The 21,947-nt window shown below is 39.6% G+C and overlaps 1 protein-coding gene and 1 pseudogene across 2 annotated transcripts; both read left to right on the top strand.

Annotated features, from left to right (window-relative positions):
• Window positions 1-62: 62 nt before the first annotated feature.
• SKA1 (spindle and kinetochore associated complex subunit 1) lies at window positions 63-14,852 on the top strand. Its single transcript, XM_082355168.1, has 7 exons — window positions 63-292; window positions 929-1,027; window positions 3,712-3,836; window positions 5,997-6,094; window positions 9,856-9,993; window positions 13,513-13,682; window positions 14,530-14,852. The coding sequence occupies exons 2-7, from the start codon at window positions 940-942 to the stop codon at window positions 14,676-14,678; spliced, it is 768 nt and encodes a 255-aa protein (XP_082211294.1). The 5' UTR covers window positions 63-292; window positions 929-939; the 3' UTR covers window positions 14,679-14,852.
• Window positions 14,853-17,609: 2,757 nt separating this feature from the next.
• Window positions 17,610-18,717, top strand: LOC309611275 (DNA repair protein RAD51 homolog 3 pseudogene; annotated as a pseudogene). The gene has a single exon. The product of its transcript is annotated as a DNA repair protein RAD51 homolog 3 pseudogene (transcript).
• The last annotated feature ends 3,230 nt before the right edge of the window (window positions 18,718-21,947 follow it).

Below are 21,947 nucleotides of genomic sequence, written 5' to 3'. Positions count from 1 at the left end.
TTCGCGCCCGAGCCAACCCAGCCCCGCCTTTTCCCCGGCCCGGCCCCACACCACTGCCCCGCCCCCGGCCCCGCTCCGCTGCGGCCCTGGGTAAACCTGGAAACGCAGGAGGCCGCTAAGCCGTGTTCCGGGAGCGCTGATGTGCGCTTGCGCGGTACCAAGACCCGGCGGGCAGTTTGAATTTCGCTCCCGGAGTTGGGTCTCGCCATCCTGAGCTTCCGGTGGAGACTGGAGGGGTCTTCCCGCCTCGCGACCGCACTGAGTGGGCCCTTTGCTCCCGGACCCGCACGAGGTTGGAGTCTGGTGTTGAGGATCCCGCCTTCGGAAGCGGGCGGAAGGCATTGCTTGGGCGGAGTGGGGGGCTCGGGGCGGTGCCGCGGGGGGCGGAAGAGAGGGCTTGACCTTGCTTCGCCGGGTTAGCCGGGGTGGATGCTTTAGACCTCATTAACCCTCGGAGTGAATAGTACCTGATTTCTTTCCTCCATTCCCTCCACCTTCTTACCGACCCCAAATAGTAAAGGCCCAAACCCAACAGCATGGGAGAAATGCTTACCTGGACCCGTTTCTTTGAACTTACTGTGTTTTTCCTTAAAATTCTTGGGTCTTTGAGTTTTCAAAGAAAATACCAATGTTGTCTTTATGTGTAAGTAAAGGCATTTGTCCCCTTAAATCTATAAGGAAATGACACAGGCTTATCCCCTGTACCCTGGTTTGGGATGCATTCACTACAGAAAGCTCTAAGACAAGTCAGTACTGGACTTTGGACAGAAACTGAATTTTGTAGAATTGAAAGATATTGCTCTTGAGTTTTTGTAGTTTCTTTTCAGGGAGATGTGACTTACTGGGTATTTACCATTCTTGGATATTGAAAGTGAATATAAATTTGTCTGGCTTCTCTTTTTTTATAAATGTATATCTTTTTCTTCAGAGGCTTAAAGGATGGCCTCCTCAGATCTGGAACAATTATGCTCTCATATTAATGAAAAGATTGGCAATATTAAAAAAACTCTGTCATTAAGAAATTGTGGTAAGTAAAACAGATTCCACTGACTTTGTACATACAAAGTGCGTTATGATTATTGTCCCACTTTGATATCTTATGCCTGGTTAAGTGAATGTATCTTAGAAAGGTAATTTTAAGTTTCGAATGGTGATTCTTAAAACAGTCTGCCCTCAGTATTTTGAATATTGCAGAGGATACTAAAATGTAAGTTACATTGAACAATGAACTAGCTATTAATTATATTTATTTACTTATGTTTTTCTGAGACACACAAGGCAGAATAGTAAGATTTGAAGGTGATTTAGTGTTCCTAGTTCTAGAGCTAAGTAGAGATACTAAAAGACAAGGAAAAAACCAGAAGTGGAAAAGATCCACAGAGATAGAAGTAGCCCATAACGCATCTTACAGACTGCTTTGGAGGAAGCTGATCAATATATATCACTAGGAAACAATTAATTGAAAATGAAGTCAATTTTTTAAACATCCAGAAACTGGTAAATTGTAACCATCTTCCAAGATATTTTGAAGTGCTGAAAGTGGATGATGCAATGGAAGTGCAGAGAAGTAGGAGATCCTTGTGAAGTCTGGAAAAATATTGTTTACAAAAGTGATGTACTTCCCAGCCATATCTAGGAAAGCTAAAAATTTATTGATAGGTGGAATTCCATCTTCTGGGAAGATCCTGTTGAACTTTTATTGTAGTTTGTATTATGAATTGATAATTTAAAAAAATTCAAATATGAAATTATACTGTTGGAATGTCCTTTCAAATTATCCATGTCCTTCTGAGACTTTGATATTCTATGTCTCTTGTTGGGAACCACTAATAAAGAGCCTCTCCATTTTACAGTTGGTGGCTGACATATTCTGTAGAAAGTTAAAGCTGAAGGGACTGTGGGTTCATCTTCTCAAGCCACCTGGTCTCTCACATGAGGAAACTGAAGCTCAGAAGTCAGGTTACTTGCCCCGGTCCCCCAGCTCATGGGTAGTCAGTTGGAACTACAGGTTTTGTGTCTCGATTCCCAGTGTAGTACTTGTCTTCTTCTATGCCACTTTTATTGAATAATCTGAAAAAAGGACATTTAGGTTTTTAATAAGTAGTCTTCTTTAGATTCTCTTTCTGAGGGCATGATTACTATTGGAAAAATATAATTTAGAGATCTGTTAAACGATCAAACCTTGAATTCAAATGACCCCATCAAAGCATGAAGCCTGGATGAAGCAGTCTGACCTGTTAGATAACTACACACTGGGTAACCATCATTTGTACGTGGGGAGAACAATTTGTCTGTTTGGTTCCATGGCCTATTTAGGAAAACCTAGTAATTTGTTTGCCACTTTGGCTGCTGTAATTTACTAGATCACTACTATCAAAAGTAGTGAATTTGCTTAGTGAATTTATTTTGCTACAAATCAGCAAACAAGGCCCTAAAATTTAGGTGACTAAGTTATTTGTAATACCAGTATATCCAACTAGTTGTTTTACCGCCTGTAATTAATCTCAGCAAAGACATCAATACTCTGACTTACTTGTTAATTTCTTTCAGTTGTTATGAACCTACTGTCAAATGCAATTTGCATTGCTTTATTAGATTATGTCGATTAATAGTAGTTTGCCTTTACTGAGTGCTTTACTAGGTTCCAAGCACAGTGCTTGCCCATCTTATATGTACTTTCCTACTTCTCAGTAACCCTCTGAGGGCAGGTACTGGTGTCTCTGACTTCAGGCCTGGAGGCTTTAGCCATTTCACTCTACTGCATCTGTAATCTATAGATGTGGTCACATGATGTTTTCAGTTATGTGTGTTTCATGATTTGGTTGCTAGAAGTGAAGATGGAAAGGTTTGATTGTGAGGATAGTTTTCCTTTTTGTGCTTTTGATCTGCCCTTAAAAATTCTTTTTTTTACTACATCTCTTATTTCTAGGGAGGAGGGGACTCTGGTTTTCCCATCCTCGTATCTAGGAAGCTAGAGAGAGGGACTAGGAGGTGGGGCTGGGAATCTGAGAGCAGGCTACTCTCCACTGCCTCCCACCCATACTTGCAGGCCAGTCCAAAACATAAGCTTATCTTCCTGGCCAGTGATTAGAATTTTTCAGGTTTACGCATTCACTGAAGATACAGCCCATGAAGAGGGATCCTGGCCTCGTTTGGGATTCTCACTTTCAGCATCCTGTGCTTTGAAGTCCCAAAGCCTTGGCTCCTATCCCCATTAAAACCAAATATATTAGGTTGCTGAGAGTGACGGCCTCCTCTCTCCAGCATTCCTCTGTACCTCGTCCCCCACCCCACCACCATTAGGGCTGCTGCAGCATTGGCTGACACGTACTGCCTGGTCTGTGGTTCACTCTTCATGTGGAAGCCCTTGGTGATTTACCTTTTTCTCATAAGAGCTCAACTATGCATGTAAAGGGGTGTGTATTTTATCTAGCATTTCTAGGTGTTTTATTAGTGGAACAGTTCTCCAGAAGCAAAAGATTCAGGGGATACAGTGTAATTATCTCTCCCTTCCTTTTTTTTCATATTACTTAGAAATGAGTTCTTAAGATTATCCATAGAGACAGTTCTTAGGGGCTGAAACAATAGTTCTTTCTCAACCCTCAGTGTCGCTTTAAGGTAGAGCTCTGTCCCAAGAGTTCAGTTGGATACGTGTATGTTTTTTGCTTTTCTATACATTTTATTTTCCATTTTATCTTTGTTTATTAATAGGGCAAGAACCTACCCTGAAGACTATATTAAATAAAATAGGAGATGAGATCATTGTAGTAAATGAACTTCTAAATAAATTGGAATTGGAAATTCAGTATCAAGAACAAACCAACAGTTCACTCAAGGTAATGGTTTTCTAGTGAAAAAAACAAAAATAAAAAGGCAATAGATACAGACTCCCTAATCACCAGGGAATTCTTAAGGATTCTTTAAGTTTATAATGTTCTTAGCTTTGTAAGTTATTATTAACAGTAAAAAGTGCCATTTGCATTTTATTTTCCCAGTATAAAGGACTCCAGAGTTCCAGATGTGTTTCTTCCTGCATGGTGGTAGCCGATCTATTTACTAAAAAGGAATATTTCCTAAATAATTCTTTTTTTTTTTTTGGCTGTGTTCAGTCTTTGTTGTGGTACGTGGGCGTTGTCTAGTCATGGCAAGCGGGGGCTACTCTTCGTTGCAGTGCACGGGCTTCTCATTGCGGTGGCTTCTCTTGTTGCAGAGCACGGGCTCTAGGCGTGCGGGCTTCAGTAGTTGCAGCACAAGGGCTCAGTAGTTGCGGCACGCAGGTCCTAGAGCATGCGGACTTTAGTAGTTGCGATGCGTGGACTCAGTAGTTGTGGTGCATGGGCTTAGTTGGTCCGTGGCATGTGGCATCTTCCCAGACCAGAAATTGAACCCATGTCCCCTGCATTGGCAGGCAGATTCTCAACCACTGCGCCACCAGGGAAGTCTCTCCTAAATAATTCTTGGTAGGTTTAATTTAAATAAATGATCTCCTGGGAGGGCGGTGTAGGAGGAATGCCTGCCCTGGGGTTTGGAGATGTGGATTCTCACGCTGGCTCCCCGAAGCACCTTCTGCCACCCTGAGAAGGTCATTTTTCCTCTTGGGGTCTCAGCGTCCTCATTTGAAAAGTAATGGGTCATACTGAACTATTTCTTGGGTCCCTTCTATTCTGCATTTCTCTATTTCTATAGAATATAGTATAAGGATTCTCAAGCAAAGAAAAACTTGAGCCTCATTCACACACACATTTTATTCTAAATAAGCCTTCACCTAATCAAAGTGCTAGTGTACTTTCTGATGGGATGGGAAAATACTCAATCTGTACCATAATTACCTCATGCTCTTAGAGCCATTGATATGGTCAAGGTGGCCTCTATGGTCCTTTTTAAGCCTTATAATCCTCAATGTCTGTAAAGATTTTTCAGCTCTGGGACTGGGCATGATTGTGCCTATGCTACTATCAGTTGAAATGAAATTAGTATCTCTGAACATCATTCATCTGTTTAAAAGAAAGATGTTATACAAATTCAAAACAGAAACCAATAATGGTTTCACTTCTACCCTGCCCAAGAATGCCCAGGGTTAGGTGTGGGTTTCGAGAATGTTCAACTCAGGATTAAAGACTCTTTGGAATTTTTGTTTACATTATGATTGAAAATCAGATGGCGGGAATCTGAAGGTACAGAGTATTTTTCTTATTAAATTTGCGTGAGTTCATAACCTCAAGTTCTAGGGAAAGTTAAATAAAGACAACACAAAATGAAAGTGGTTGTGATCAAGTAGGAATTTTCATTAAGCTGGAATATATGAAAGCCGTTCCAAGCAGTATCTCATCGTTGCATTCCGGGAATGCATTATCACTCTGGTGCTGGGGAATGTTTGCTAAGTCAACAAAAGCACTTTACCAGAATGAGAAACATAAATCTTTCATATACTTTTCAGTTGCTTCCCAAGGTTAAAGTATTTTAGAAAGACATGAATGTCAACCCTGCCTGTTGTAATGTTATTCTAACAATTGTCCTCTGAAAAAATCCAGTGGAGAAAAATAATATATTGCCGTCCAAAATCAGCTCGAGAAACCAAAGGGCTCTTTTTAAATATTGCTGTATTCAATGCTTTTTCACCGCTCTGCTCTTTGAATACTCAGAATCATTGTGATTGTGGTACATAGTCTTTCATGCTCTTTTTTAAAAAATTCATTCATTCATTCATTAATGAATGAATGAATGAATGAATGAATTAGGCTGCGCTGGGTCTTAGTTGCAGCATGCAGGATCTTCGTTGCCGCATGCAGGATCTTTGTTGCGGCATGCGAGTTCTTAGTTGCAGCGTGCGGGATCTAGTTCTCTGACCAGGGATCGAATCTGGGCCCCCTGCATTGGGAGCGCAGAGTCTTTACCACTGGACCACCAGGGAAGCCCCTTTCATGTTCTATCTAACATGTTAAAACACACACAGGCAGGACAGATGCTTATTTGTGAGCTTTTTTTTTTTATTTTAGGAACTCTTTGAATGTCTTGAAGAAGATTATAAAGATGTGGAACATCTCAAAGAAAACATTCCTCCCCATTTGCCTCAAGTAACAGTAACCCAGAACTTGTAAGTGTGTTTATAATTATTTTTACTATCTGGTTTTATAAAACTATTAAAACAAACACTTCAAATCCTTTTGCTTTTCTATATACTTGCAATTTTGTTAGTGATTATCCAGGGTTTTGTTTGTTTGTTTTGTTACTTATACAAGAAATAGTCTTTCCCCCATCTTTACCAGTTTTCTTATCCCACAGTCTCTGGGAAAAATGTCCCCCCTCTTTCCCAAGGGTAAGTCTCCTCTAGACTGTCTTTTTCTACTTTTTCTCATTTCTTTTCCTTAGAGCAGAGTTTGTCAGCCTTGGCTCTATTGGCATTTTAGGTCAGATAATTATTTTTTGTGAAAATAGCATGTTTAGTAGCATCCCTGCCCTCTTCCAACTAAATATCAGTAGCCCCCTGTATCCCCTCCCACCTCCACCCCTCCACCCAGTTGTGACAATGAAAAATGTCGCCAGACATTGCCATATGTCTTCTGGGGGGCAGAATTTCCCCTGACCCTTGAGAACCACTGCCTTAGGGTAAAACTAAACTTAATGAGCTTCCCATCTTAAAAACAGCTCAAGGAACAAAAACTTAGCTCTGTTTTTACCCTCAAAGTACTGTCCTACCTCTGTCTGTTCACTGCCAGTGTATGTTCGTGCCTGCCCTTTTCCTGAAGCCCCTAAAACCTAGCCTTTGGCTGTTAATTACTACCATACTTATGAAAATGATTGCTTGAAGGTCACAAAGAGGTAAAAAATACCTCTTCAGCCCTGATTCTTTTCAGATTTTATTTTGCTGCCCATCTTTTTGAAATTCTGTTATTTGCACTGCCACCGTGCTTTCTTAGTTGTCATCCTACATCTTCGACTAGGCTGCCTCCTTTTTCTCTGCCCTCTTTTAAATTACAAGTATGTCCTAAAGCTCTGTTTTACTCACGCTTACTTAACACCATTATTAATGCTCTCAAATGTCCAACTCTGGCCTTGACTTGGCATCTAGTTGTGTTTTAATCGCTTGCTGGGAATCTCATGAATGAGCTGTTCTCTCCTCCAGCTTCGCGTGTCTAAGACTAAACTGTCTCCTTGTTACCCACCCGTCACCTAGACAGGAACTCGGCATCTTCAACCTGTCTCTCTGTCTCATAGCCCCAGCCGTCCATTCGGCCTCTGTGGGGTTTTGTCTGTCCCTGCACTCCCTCTCATTGTCTGGCTCCATGAGGTCTTCTGTCATCTTTTGTCATCATGATTGGGGAGCTCCTGTGTTTTGTCTTTCCAGTATTTCTCCACTCCCATCTCTCCAGTCCTCTGCCCATAATTGTATTTCTTTTTTCCTTTAACTTTATTGAAGTATAGTTGATTTACAAAATTGTATTTCTAAAAGGGGGCTCCAAGTACATAAAAACATTCCATGGCTAACTTAACTTTTTAACTTTTGAATGTATCATATATACAGAAAAGTAATTAAAGTATTATTAGTGTAAATTAGAGAAGCATGATAAACATCAGCATATCCACCAGTCAGATTAAGAAATAGGGGGCTTCCCTGGTGGCACAGTGGTTGAGAATCTGCCTGCCAATGCAGGGGACACGGGTTCAAACCCTGGTCTGGGAAGATCCCACATGCCACGGAATAACTAAGCCCGTGAGCCACAGTTACTGAGCCTGTGCGTCTGGAGCCTGTGCTCCACAACAAGAGAGGCCACGATAGTGAGAGGCCTGTGCACCGCGATGAAGAGTGGCCCCCACTTGCCGCAGCTAGAGAAAGCCTCGCACAGAAACTAAGACCCAACACAGCCATAAATAAATAAATAAAATTTTAAAAAACAAGAAAAGAAATAGGACGCTACCAGTACCTACAGCACATTTTCTATTGCAGACCCTCCCTCTATCAAAGAGGTAATCATCCTGGAGTTTATGATAATCACAGTTTTGCATATGTGTTTCCACAAACAACATACTGCTTAAGTTTGAAAACTGAAAGGAAGGCATGAACCTTGCTGTGTAGGAAAAGAGCCATGTTGCTGCTGATAGTTGAAGGTCTCCAGGAAAAGATAAGCTCAACAGAGTCCCTTGCATGTCAGGGTACCTTGGAATTTCACTCCAAGAAGAGAAAATTAGTGGGCAGAAGGTCATGAATAAATGCTAGGAACAGAGATCATCATAGGATATCTGCCAGGGTTGTTGGGCTGGACATTGGCTACCCAGCAGGAATATGGCCCGAGGAATAGGAGGAATTTTCTTCTAAACTCACTATGGCCTAGCGTCAGCTTTTAGGGCCAGGCCACAGCAGAACCTTTCTATAGGTAGAAATGGTTATTTTCAGTTGATACACACAGCAGGGCCTAAAGATAAGCAAGTGCAGGTAAGAATCAGCCAGGCTTACCGTGGAGTCTCAGGTTAGGATTCATGTAAGGATCATGCTACCATGACATCGGGCATCTTCATCTTGACAACCCACCACGTGGCCGTATCCTCATCACACCGCCTCAGTCAGGCCTGGTTGCCCTCTGTGTCTGGTACTCAGCTGTCGTCTTGGGATCTCACTTCCCTGTCTTTCCTGGGATTCCCTTCCCTTGCTCCTGGGTTGGATCTTCTCTTTCCTGTATCCCGTCTCCATTTATCGCTTGACTTGCTGCTGGCAACAGGGGTCCATTCCTTCCTTGGCAGTTAAACAACCTAGAAGATACAGCCTATTTGTAGACTCTATTTGCTTGTGGGTAGGAGCTATATTAGGCTTCTCACTGACTCCAGAAATCGGGCAGGACTGAGCCAAGGGTAACCCATGCTCATTGCTGGCAACTAAAATGAGTCTGTAGCAGGCAGGATTGATATAGTAAGTCCTTACTTACGAACCTTCAAGTTGCAAACTTTCAAAGATGTGAACATGCGTTCACATGTCCAGTCATATAAGTTAGTTCACGTGTCTGGCGTACATTGCCACATGCGTGCATCGTCACATGTGTGCATCCTCTACAAGTGGTTGTGCTTTTGTGTACTTTGCTGTACAGTACAGTATTGTATAGAGTACAGCAGTACAGTATCTTTATTTCAAGCCCAGGATATCTAGAAACGAGAGTAAAAGCAGCGGTGATATAGCTGGTACTGCTAAGAAGCGCCAGCTGTTGTACTGTACTACCGTACTTTTCAAGGTACTGTACTGTAAGATTAAAAATGTTTTCTTTATTTTTTGTGTGTGTTTTTAGGTATTATTTGTGTAAAAAGTATATAAACCTATTACAGCACAGTACTATGTAGCTGATTGTGTTAGTTGGGTACCTAGGCTAACTTGTTGGACTTAGGAACAAATTGGATTTACGAATGCACTCTTGAAACGGAACTCATCTGTATGTAGGGTACTTACTGTACTAGCAACCAATGGGATAAATTAGAAAGAGAGAAATATAAGATGATTGATGTTTCCATGTCCAGAAATAGGGAAGTCAGGAAGAAAAGCCACGTAGAAGTTAAATTCAACTTTACGCATATTGACTTTGAGGAGCCAGTGGGATAACTGATGAAGATGTTTGGCACATGTTCTGCTTACACCATGTTTTGAGTGTGTAAAGAACAATTATATTACTGAAGATTTAGGGACTTGATTTTTTAGCATTCTCACTATTCAGATCTTCATGAGCATTAATGGTAGGGATAGAAAAAAAGGTTGGCTATAAACTTATAACAAGATGAATCATGTGTTTGATACTGATCATTTTCAGTTGCAAAGCTTTCTGGTATGCTGCAGAATTCTGACGATTACCTGTACATCTGTGCATCTCTATTCTGTAGTGTTAATGGATCAGATCTTGACCCTGAAGAACCAGTCAAAGTTGAGGAACCTGCACCCACAAAGAAGCCCTCCAAAGAACAAAAAAATGTTAAAGAAATGCCATTTATAACTTCTGATGAGTTTAATGGCATTCCTGCGTAAGTATTTAAGATAAACTTTAAGATAAATTCAGCTCTTTAATAATCAACATACATGTTGATAAGTATAAGCCTAGATTATATTAATTGTAACATGCTGTGTTCCAACATCGATCTTTTCTAAAATAGTTTTCCGTTGTACTGTGAAAATGCAGGAAATCTTTTGTTGAAGATGTTTAAAACTATGTTTTTTGTTTAGTTGTAAAACCTTTTCAGAGAGATCTAGAGATGGATCAGTTTGTTGCTGAGTCCTCTCAGGGTCATTTTATGATACAGATTTATCCAGTTACATTTCAGAAGTAGCTTCAGTTTTGCTATAATTTTAAGGAAAGTGAGGTTTGACAGAACAGAGAGTGCTGTGTTTGTTTGGTTTCCATTTGTCCATTAACTTACGCCACACACTTGTTTGAGTCTGTGCTCTATTCTGGGGTCTGGGTCACTGAGGAAAAGAATACAGGGTGAATAAGACAGGATGCCTCCCCTGAGAGAGGGCACCTTTGCTCTTCACAGATGACATTGATGGGGAACCAATTATGGAAATCCATGTTTTTAAACTCTCATAATTCCAGGGCTTTACTTATTAACTTCTAGGCTTTATATTATTACATTTCTTGTTACTTTCTTATACAAATAATGCACGTTGCTAGAAAATGTTTGTTGTTAGAAGATAACTCATCTGTAATTCCACCACTCAGACAAGAGAGAGTATTTCCTTCTATATTTTAATTTCACCTACATAACAAGTTGTTTCTGATTGTCATTACAACAATGTAGTTATTCTGTGAATATAGTTCACATACTTTTTTTTATCATGAGCATTTTTCCATCATTAACTATCATGGAAAACTTGGATTTTAATAGTTGTATAATATTTTATTGTGTGGCTACTCTATAAGTTATTTAAGCATGACCATATTAAATATTTGGGTTGATTGCATTGTTATGAAGAATGGTACAATGAAATTTCTTTTGGACAAGTCTATTTTATAATTCCTTATTCCCTTGAGATAGTGTCCTAGGAGGAGAATCCCTGGGGCAAAGGGCATGATTATTTTACTTGTCTGAGAGTTGTCCATCTGGATTTTGTTGTTTGTTTTTTAATTAATATACTTTATTTGTTAGAACAGTTTTAGGTTTATAGAAAAATTGAGCAGATAGTACATTGTCCTCATACCTGAAAACAGTTTCCCCTATTACTAACATCTTGCATTAGTGTGGTACATTTGTTATCATTGATAAACCAGTCTAGATACTATTAACTAGATATTAACTAAAGTCTGTAGTTTATATTGGGGTTCACTCTTTGTGTTGTACAGTCTATGGATTTTGACAAATGCGTAATGTCATGTGTCCACCATGATAAGAATAGTTTCACTGCCCTAAAAATACCCTGTATGCCACCCTTTCATCTCTGCCCCCTGAGCCCCTGACAGCCACTGATCTTTTTACTTTCCCTTTTCCTGGGTGTCATATAGTTGGAGTCATACACTGTAGCCTTAGTAGTATGCATTTAAGGTTCCCCTCATGTCTTTTCATGGCTTGATAGCGCATTTCTTTTTATCACTGACTAATATTCCATCGTGTAGATGTAGCACAGTTTGTTTATCCATTCATCTGTTGAACAACATTTTGGTTACTTCCAGTTTGGGGCAATTATGACTGAAGCTGCTGTGAACATTCACGTGCAGGTTTTTGTGTGGACATGTTTTCAGCTCACTTGGGTCAACACCTAGGTGTGTGATGGCTGGATCCTATGGTAAAACTGTTTAGCTTTGTAAGAAGCTGTCAAACTGTCTCCCATAGTGGCTGTACCATTTTGCATTCCCAGCAGAATGAGAGTTCCTGTTGTTCCCCATACTCACCTGCATTTAGTTTTGTCAGTTTTTTTCTATTAGCTATTCTAGTAAGTATAATGTACCTCATTGTTTTACTTTTCAGTTTCCTGATGACATAGGATGATGACCATCTTTTCATATGCATAGAAGCCACTTGAAAAATATCTGGCAGTTTCACTGTTCTGAGACTAGGAATGAGGCTGACAGTTCTCTTTAGTTTTTTTGTTTGTTTGTTTGATTTGGTCACTTGGTCCTTTCCTTTATTGACAGCTTTATTGTCACTAAAATTCTGTTTGATGCTATTCAGTTTTTTAGATTGTTGTTGTTATTGTTGTTGCCCATCGGCTGAGCTAAAGGGAAGAACAAATGGCTGTGAGAACATTGGAATAGAAGGGTCTTCAGAAAATGCTTCCTTGCAGGGAGGATATTAGAATAGTCATGGTAGAGTATTCATTTTTAAACTAAGGAGTTATTTAACGAATGAGAGAAATTAGAAGATTAGGATAAGGAAGAATGTGTTCCAAGCATGGGACTTTATTTATCTTTAAAAAGTTAATACTGAGGTGGAATTAAAGTGGAAAACATTGGCACTTGTTTTGAGGAAATTAGGAAATAGTTCACATGATTTAAAGGAATTGCATTGTGTTGAGCTGTGGCATCAACTGTGGAAATTGTGGTTAGAAAAATGAGTGGTGAAAATGAATCTAGAAAGGAAGGGAATAATGAAAATGAATGGGTTTTGGTCAATAAGAACATTTTCCTTTAAACATATTTATATATTATTTTATCTTAAGGAAGTTTCGATTAGAAAACTGCCCCTTTGAATAGAGGCAAAGGACAGAGTTTAACATAATGAATCCATGATTTGTTGAAGGGAAAAATTGAAGCAGATGATGAAAATTTTGTTTTTGGTCTGTACAGACCACTCAGAATCAAGGGTCTCCTATTCTTATAGTCTAAGACTCTGGTGACTGGGAGGACGGGCAGGAGGGAGATTGGATTGGAAGAGTGGGCTTTAGCGTGAAAGAGACAATGCTTAAGGGCATTTGAGTTCAGAATGAATAGTGAGCCGTCCGTCGAGGCTGCCTGTAGTTCTCCTCTGCCGGCCAGCTGTGCAGCTTAACTTCCGGGCCCCTTTGTCCCTTTGCAGCCCCTGCACCATCAGTTCTTCTTCATCTCAATCAGCATTGTCATCTTTGTTGTCACATTTGTCATCCTTCATCTTCTCTTCCCCCTCTTCCTCCTCCCTTTTTCTCTCTGAACAGATCCATTTTTGCAGGAAACTAGAGTGGTATGAGTTATATAATTTATTACTATTTAAATTTTTCTTTCCCTTGCTCACAAACATTTAAAAATATTTAAATAAACTTCTATTTGCAATTAATCAGTCTATTTGAATCAGAGTCTGAAAGCCTATTTTAAATTGTAATGTTAATTCTGTAGGTGGAGAATAGGAACTTATGTATCCAGACATAACTAGGGAAGATAAGCACTAATATATTGTGGTCTCTAATTTTTCAACGGTTGAGATGTGTCTGGTTTATTTGGAAGTTGGTGTAAAATTTTTTATATAGAATACTAATAGCTTTGCTACTGTATAAAGTCATCATATGTAAATGTTTTGCAAAGAAAACAGTTGTGTATGATGATTCTTTAGAAAAATTAATCATTTTCTTTTTTACAGGTACATGAAATCACGCTTAACCTATTGTCAAATTAATGATGTTATTAAAGAAATCAACAAGGCAGTAGTTAGTAAATATAAGATCTTACATCAACCAAAAAAGTCTATGAGTTCTGTGGCCAGAAATCTCTATCACAGATTTATTGATGAAGAAACGAAGGAAACCAAAGGTAAAATGAGAGTATATATATGTGTACATGTCAACTGTTTGGAATGTAACTAAACATGAGAAACAAGATTAATTCCAGAAACTTCTAACTCTAGAGAGGTAGTTCTCAATCAGGGGCAGTTTTCCCACCAGGGAACATTTGGCCATCTCTGGAGACATTTTTGGTTGTTATAGCTGGGATTGGAAGTGCTACTGGCATCTAGTGAGTAGAAACCAGAGATGCTGCTAAAGTACCCTATAATGCAGAAGACAGCCCTGACAAAAAAAGAATTATCTAGCCTAAAATGTCTGTAGTGCCGAGGCTGAGAAATACAGCATTAGAGTCTATTATGGAATGATATCCAATATTTTCAGAATTAGAATAGTAATGATAACAGTTGTTCATGCTTATACTATAGCACTTACTATGTGCCAGATAGTGTACTAAGGGCTTTAGCCCTCACAGCATCCTTATGAGTTGTGTACTATTATTATTCCTGTTTTTCAGAGTAGGCAAAGAAGGCTTAAGTTACTTGTCCAAGGTCATTCAGTTAAGTGATAAAGCAGCTGTGGGTTTCATTCTGTTAACCACTACCATATCGCGTCTTGAAAAGTGAATTGTTCAAAAGATACCAGCAGATAGCCAGTGATATAATAAGCAGGGCTACATTTCTGAAATGCTACGGTAAACATTATGCAACTTCAGTTGAAAGAATAATTATTATTTTAGCAAGAATACCAGTTGTCACTGTGGTTGGATAATGATAGGAAAAAGTGATTAATGCTATTCATAGTCATAATGTAATACATTAAAGACTCATCTTGAAAGTTGTCCTAATAAAAATTAGCATTAATATCTTTATTTTCAGGCCATTATTTTGTAGTGGAAGCTGACATAAAGGAGTTCACAGCTTTGAAAGTTGACAAGAGATTTCACGTGATACTGAATATTTTACGACACTGCCGGAGGCTATCAGAGGTCCGAGGGGGAGGACTTACCCGATATGTTATAACATAAGGCCCTTGTGAGCTTTTGAACCAGCCAACAGTAGGGTATAGGGGCTATTCCCCATAGTTTCCTTATATGTAATTTCTTTATATATAATTTCTTTAGCCGTTTCATTTTCTTTTTCTTTGTTTCTTGTAAAAATAAAACTTAAAAATAAATAAAGCATTTATATTTTAACATCTACTTCCTTACAGTAAATATTTAATCACCTACCATGTGAGCCTCTGCTCTAGGCATAAAAATGTTCATATTTAGTTTTTGTGTTTAGTGACAGCGCTGCTGACCCCAGTAAGAAGGTTGCAAATGTGACAATAAAAGTCAAAGTTCAAGAAGGTAAGATCAAGGATATCCAGGCTGTTTGGAATTAAAGGTCATTAGTGTCTAAATTCCACTAATGATATTTCAGTCTATAGGCAAAAGTTGGATCTGGAGGCAGCCCATCCACGTGGTTATTCTGCTTTCCCAGATGTGGTTAAGGAACAGCTTACCTGAAATGCATTCAGTGTAAGTCAGTCTGTAAACACTGACCTGTAATGAAATTATAATAAAAGTATTTTGAGATGAAAAAGATGATAAAATAAGACGTGTAAGGTCATGGAAAATGAGTGGTTGGATTGTAAGAATTTAATGGCGTTTCTCTTGTGCACTTGGGGAGGTTATTTGTCTATCTATGTCTTAGTGAGCGTTCTCCAGAGAAACAGAACCAAAAGGCTATCTATCTATATCTATCTACCTATCTATCTATCATCTATCTATTGACTATCTCTTCTATCTCTATCTATCTATCTATATCTAATTCTCTCTCTCCTATCTCTTCTATCTCCCCAGTCTATCTATCTATCCATTCTATCTATCTCTCTGTCTGTCTATCTATCTATCTACCTATCTATCTATCTATCTATCTATCTGTGGAGATTCATTATGAGGGATTGGCTCATGTGATCATGGAGGCTGAGAGGCCCCCAGGTCTGCTGTCCGCAAGCTTATGGATTATGGAGGCCCAGGAAAGCTGGTGGTGTGATTCAGTCTGAGTGTGAAGGCCTGAGAACTAGGGGAGCCAGGCCAGAGCAGAGGAGACGAGATGTTGCAGCTCAGCAGTGAGGCAGGAAAAAAGAGCAAATTCCTCCTTCCTTCTTCCACCTTTTGTTCTGTTCACGTCGTGGACGGATGGGAGGATGCCCACCCACACAGGGGAGAGTAGTCTGTTTCACTGAGTCCACTGATTCCAATGCTCATGATTTGGTTTAGCTGTATCATCTGGTTTGTAGGAAACACAAGGAAGAGAGAAACAAGTTAAATGTTATCATGAAGAAGCAATCAGACAAATCCAGATATAACATAAGTAAGCTGGTCTCTTAAACACAAGTCAATAACAGAAAAAAATAAAGGGCTCCTGTTCTAGATTAAAAGACTAAGAGCTTAGTCAAATATAAACCATGAACCTTGATTCCGTTTGAAAACAAGATTGAGGGACAATTTTAGAAATTTTAATATAGGTTGTGTATTAGATGCTGTGAGAGAACTAGTATCCGTTTTCTTAGTTATGATAATAGTCATGGTTATGAAGGAGAATATCCTTATTTTCTGCAGATGCATCTGAGGTATTTATTTAGGGATAAAATAATATGCTTTAAAATGGCTAAGCAATATAATTGGATACATACATACATACTTACACACATAGAGCGGATATGGTAAAGTGTTAATTGTTCGATCTAGCCAATGGTTAGAACAGCATTCGTTGTATTATTCTAATTTTATGTGTTAACATTTTTTTCCTAATAAATTTTAGAATACTTGTGAAACAAATGTACTGATTAGATAGTTACATTTCATGAAAACACAGATCAGAACTTGCGGGCTGGTGACGTGAAGCTGGGAAGGAAGGGTTGTTACCCATCAGCCATGAGCTCATATGCCCCTTCAGGCACTTGTGAACTTCAGGTTCCTGCATCCGTGCTTCCCAGCACTGCTCACTGAGCCTAGGCTGGGTGTTTGAACTTGATGCGTTAGATGAAATTTCTTGAATTATGCTGGATGTAAATATTATGATTGCACACAAAGCAATGTATTGGGCATCTAACTTCTGCACTGAGAAATGATGCACAGTGTACAAAGCTTGATATCGGGGAAATGTGTCACTTTTAGTGAACCATGTTTTCAAATAAGCTTAGGCAGGACATACGCTCTGCAGGTGATGAATATGGACAGATGTTCATTTCTAATGCAGGTTTAACTTGATGAGCCTACTTGCCTGTCTTTTTAACAACTGTAGTGCAATTTCAGACTCATATTTTCTTTTAATTTATTTATTTATTTATTTATTTTTGGCTGTGTTGGGTCTTCATTTCTGTGCGAGGGCTTTCTCCAGTTGCCGCAAGCGGGGGCCACTCTTCATCACGGTGCGCGGGCCTTTCACTATCGCGGCCTCTCTTGTTGCGGAGCACAGGCTCCAGATGCGCAGGCTCAGTAGTTGTGGCGCACGGGCTTAGTTGCTCCACGTCATATGGGATCTTCCCAGACCAGGGCTCGAACCCGTGTCCCCTGCATTGGCAGGCGGATTCTCAACCACTGCGCCACCAGGGAAGCCCCCTCAGACTCATATTTTAAATCGAGGATCAATGCAGCAACTCACAAAGCTCAAGTAATTAAAATTCCCTTCCTTCTGATGGGTCAACATGACAAATGTGGGCACTTCTAATGACAAAAGTTTTCTTGGCAGAGTGATTGTGAGCTGTGCCTCAGCTGCATACGAAAAATTACAACTCTAATCCTTAATTGTGACTCAGAAATCAAATTATTTCTTGGGGATACTCTCTTCAACTTTACAAAATAATTCAGCAACATGGTGCATCAAAAAGAAAACTTAAGCCTCAGAAACCTGGTTCTAGCCCTACCTCTGCCATTTGCTCTCTCTTGGTTCTACCTTCAAAAATTTGACCCCTGGTGTTCGGCTTCGAAACGCAGGGGGATTTAGTGAGTTTGCCCCTATCCCCATCGGTGCGGGTGAAGCTGGTGTCTGCAGGTTTCCAGACTGCTGAGGAACTCCTAGAGGTGAAACCCTCCGAGCTCAGCAAAGAAGTTGGGATATCTAAAGAGGAAGCCTTAGAAACTCTGCAAATTATAAGAAGAGAATGCCTTACAAATAAAACAAGTTATTCTGGTACAGCTGAGTCAGGCCAAGAAGTGCACAGCACTGGAACTTCTTGAGCAGGAGCATACCCAGAGTTTCATAATTACCTTCTGTTCAGCACTAGATAATATTCTTGGGGGTGGCGTACCCTTAACCAAAACAAGAGAAATTTGTGGTGCACCAGGTGTTGGAAAAACACAATTATGTTCTTTCTCTTGACAGTATGCAGTTGGCAGTAGATGTGCAGATACCAGAATGTTTTGGAGGAGTGGAAGAGCACCCAAAAGCTTTGCAGGATTTCACTCTTGAAAATATTCTTTCCCATATTTATTATTTTCGTTGTCGTGACTACACAGAGCTACTGGCACCAGTTTATCTGCTTCCAGACTTCCTTTCAGAACACTCAAAGGTTCAATTAGTGATAGTGGACGGTATTGCTTTTCCTTTTCGTCATGACCTAGATGACCTATCCCTTTGTACCCGATTACTAAATGGCTTAGCGCAGCAAATGATCAGCCTTGCAAATAACCACAGATGAGCTGTAATTTTAACCAATCAGATGACAACAAAGATTGATAAAAATCAGGCCTTGCTGTTTCCTGCACTGGGGGAAAGTTGGGGGCATGCTGCTACAATACGGCTAATCTTTCATTGGGACCAGAAGCAAAGGTTGGCAACATTGTACAAATCACCAAGCCAGAAGGATGCTACAGTACTATTTCAAATCACACCTCAGGGATTTAGAGATGCTCTTGTTGCTACTGCACGTTCATTGCAAACAGAAGGTTCATTGAATATCCGGAAGCGGTCACGGGACTCAGAGGAAGAAAAGGAATCCAAAGACTAGTCTCAGAGTATACATATGTATTGATGCTGTGAGAGATGCAGTGCTTACAAGTAGTAGACTCGTTACTTTAGAATTTAAACAAACACTATGGCGTGAATGAATCAAGTCTATATTAAGTGAATGGTGAATGAATGGATCAGGTCTATATTAAGTGAAAATACTTAACAAATAGGATTCTCTGAAAGAGTTTTTCTAAACTAAGCAGTGTTCTACAGTTGTATTTAACCCTGTTTTCATTTTCAGTAACATTCAGTAGAGATGATACAGGTATTGTATTTTGCAAATGTGGAAAGCTGATCGCTTGTGGCCAATCTGAATTTAATATTCAGACTGTTTTTTCCTCCTTTCTTTGCCAATTGCCTAGACATTTCTAGGAAGAAAAGATTTTTTTCACATTCCTATTGTGCTCTCCTCTTTAAATGTAGCTTTGATAATTCTCAAAAATGACATGTTTCTATTATGAAGAAAAGCCAGCACCATGAGTCAGCATATCATTACATTCAGTTTATGAGTAGGATACAAATTTTGGATGACCAGTCTGATTTTAGTGACCCCAATCCTAAAATCTAAGTCATTTGTTCATTTTTTAATGTTACTTTGTAACATTAAAGGAAGGACTTTGGAGTTGTTATCCCATCTAGAACATTGACTGGAACATATATCTATGTTGTCAAGTTGATAAGCTCACAGTCATTTATTTCTATATTTTTGAAACATGGTGTGATCCAGTTCTAGGTATATTGACATTTTCCTTTGAATAATCTTAGTCCTGCTTGAATAAATTAAAAATTTGGATTCTTGAGTGGTTTCAAAATGAAAAAAAAAAAAAAATTTGACCCCTTCTCAGGGACTTTCCTGGTGGTGCAGTGGTTAAGAATCTGCCTGCCAATGCAGGGGACACAGGTTTGATCCCTGGTCCGGGAAGATCCCATGTGCTGCGGAGCAGCTAAGCCCGTGTGCCACAACTACTGAGCCTGTGCTCTAGAGCCTGCGAGCCACAACTACTGAGGCTGAGTGATGCAACTACTGAAGCCCACGTGCCTAGAGCCCGTGCTCTGCAACAAGAGAAGCCACTGCAATGAGAAGCCTGCACGCAGCAACGAAGACCCAATGCAGCCAAAAATAAATAAATAAATAAATAAATAAATAAATAAATAAATGATATAACCATTCTTCAAAAAAAAAAATTTTGACCCCGTCTCACAAGCTACCACCCTGGTTCCAAATATCTCCCCTGGATTAATTCAAAGCTTCCTAACTGGTCTCTGTGTTAATTCTTGCCCTACTACTGTCTATTCTCCACATGAACCAAAGTTAGATTAGGTCACTCTGCTACTCAGAAACCTTAAATAGCTCCCCATTTCTTACAGAGCGAAGGCTGAATCCTCACAAAGGCCCGCGAGGCCCTTCATGGGTCCCTCCTCAGCACAGTGGTACCGTCTCCTACTCCTCTATTTCCCAACTCTGTTCCAGCCACTCTGGCCGCCATGCTCTTTCTGGAACAGGCCCAGCATGAGTCTCCCCAGACCTTTGCACTGGCTGTTGCTCTGCCAGAAAGTTCCTCATCCTTCACCCATGTGACCCTCCCCCTTACATCTTTTATATCTGCTCAAAAGTCATTTGATCCCTTAGGGCTTCTTGGACTACCTTACATTTATATTTACATCTCCCTCTGCAACACTTTCTCTCCTTCCCTGCTTTATTTTCCTTCCTAGCACGAACGTCTATCTCACGGTTTATATATTTTACCAATTTATTTGTCTTTCTCTTCCCACTAGAATATAAACTACCGACACTAGGAGTTTTTGTCCCTTTTATTCACTGTGGTGTCCTCAGCCACTTTCACAGGGCTTTCCAGTAGAGGGCGCTAAATAAACATTTCCTGAATACACAGTAACTGGCACAGTTTGTGGCCATGGGCAAGAGATTTCATCTTTCCAGACTCCAGTTTTCTTCTGTATATATTGAGATGGTTGAACAAAAATTTCTCTCAGGACCTTCTAGTTTTAATATTCTATGGTTCTAATATTCCCAGTTACTTCTGGGAAATATACTTATGATGAAATCCTTCTCTCTGACAGGATTATAAAAAATGGTAAAAAAAAAAAAAAAACTGCTGATAATTACATGGAACGCTCATCTTTTACCCAAAGAATCTGTAAAGTATTAAGCTTCAAGAAATACTGAAATTTTAAGTTACTAGTTAAATAATAAAAAGAAGCTTCCATTGACTAAGGAAATATATTAAAATTTTTTCAGCCAACATCTTTAGTTTTCTAATTAGTTTTGCTTATTAGAAATAGTTTTAAGATTTCACAATTTATAAATGTTACGCCTGATCATAAAGGAAACTTCTGTGGTATGTTGAATAGACCTATATGTTATAGAACACAGTTTTGCTTCATAATATTAAAATTTTTTTTAAAGTTTTCTCCCTTTCTAATTTTTTTTTTTTTGGCCGCACCACGTGGCTTGTGGGATATTATTTCCCCGACCAGGGATGGAACCCAGGCCAAGTGCAGTGGAAGTGCAGAGTCCTAACCACTGGACCACCAGGGAATTCCCAAATGATTTCTTTTATGAAACATTCCATCTCCTAATAAATGATTGCCATTGTTCCATACATATATCTATTAATACAAGTGGCATAAAAGAAGGGTTACTCAAGATATTGAGGACTCTTCCTGGATATATTTCCAACAGTATTACTCAAACTGGTTCCAAGACTATATGCATGATTAGAAAGTAGAAATAATTTAATATAATATCAATTGGAGTTTGTTCAAGTTAGGTTAACTCTCTAAGGAACACACACGAGAAATATTTATCAGAAATTATGGCATGGGCTTCCCTGGTGGTGGTGCAGTGGTTGGGGATCCACCTGCCAATGCAGGGGTCACGGGTTCGAGCCCTGATCCGGGAAGATCCCACATGCCACGGAGCAACTAAGCCCGTGCGCCACAACTACTGAGCCTGCGCTCTATAGTCTGCAAGACACAACTACTGAAGCCTGCGTGCCGTGCCTAGAGTCCGTGCTCCGCAACAAGAGAAGCCCGAGTACAGCAATGAAGAGTGGCCCTTGCTCGCCACAACTAAAGAAAGCCTGCACGCAGCAACGAAGACCCAATGCAACCAAAAATAAAATAAATTTATTTAAAAAAAAAAGGAAATTATGGTATTTAGCAAGTTGTACCTCAAATTCTTTATTGTGAGCACTCTTTTGCTCTGCTGTATTAAAAAGTAGTAAATTAGGTGGTTAGGAGGCTACATCATTTCTTTAAAATTGAGATTAAATTTC

This window comes from Balaenoptera borealis (assembly GCF_965194805.1).
Source record: "Balaenoptera borealis genome assembly, chromosome: 14".
Classification (NCBI taxonomy): domain Eukaryota; kingdom Metazoa; phylum Chordata; class Mammalia; order Artiodactyla; family Balaenopteridae; genus Balaenoptera; species Balaenoptera borealis.
The sequence above is the reverse complement of the archived record's forward strand: the minus strand, read 5'-3'. Positions and strand labels throughout refer to the sequence as shown.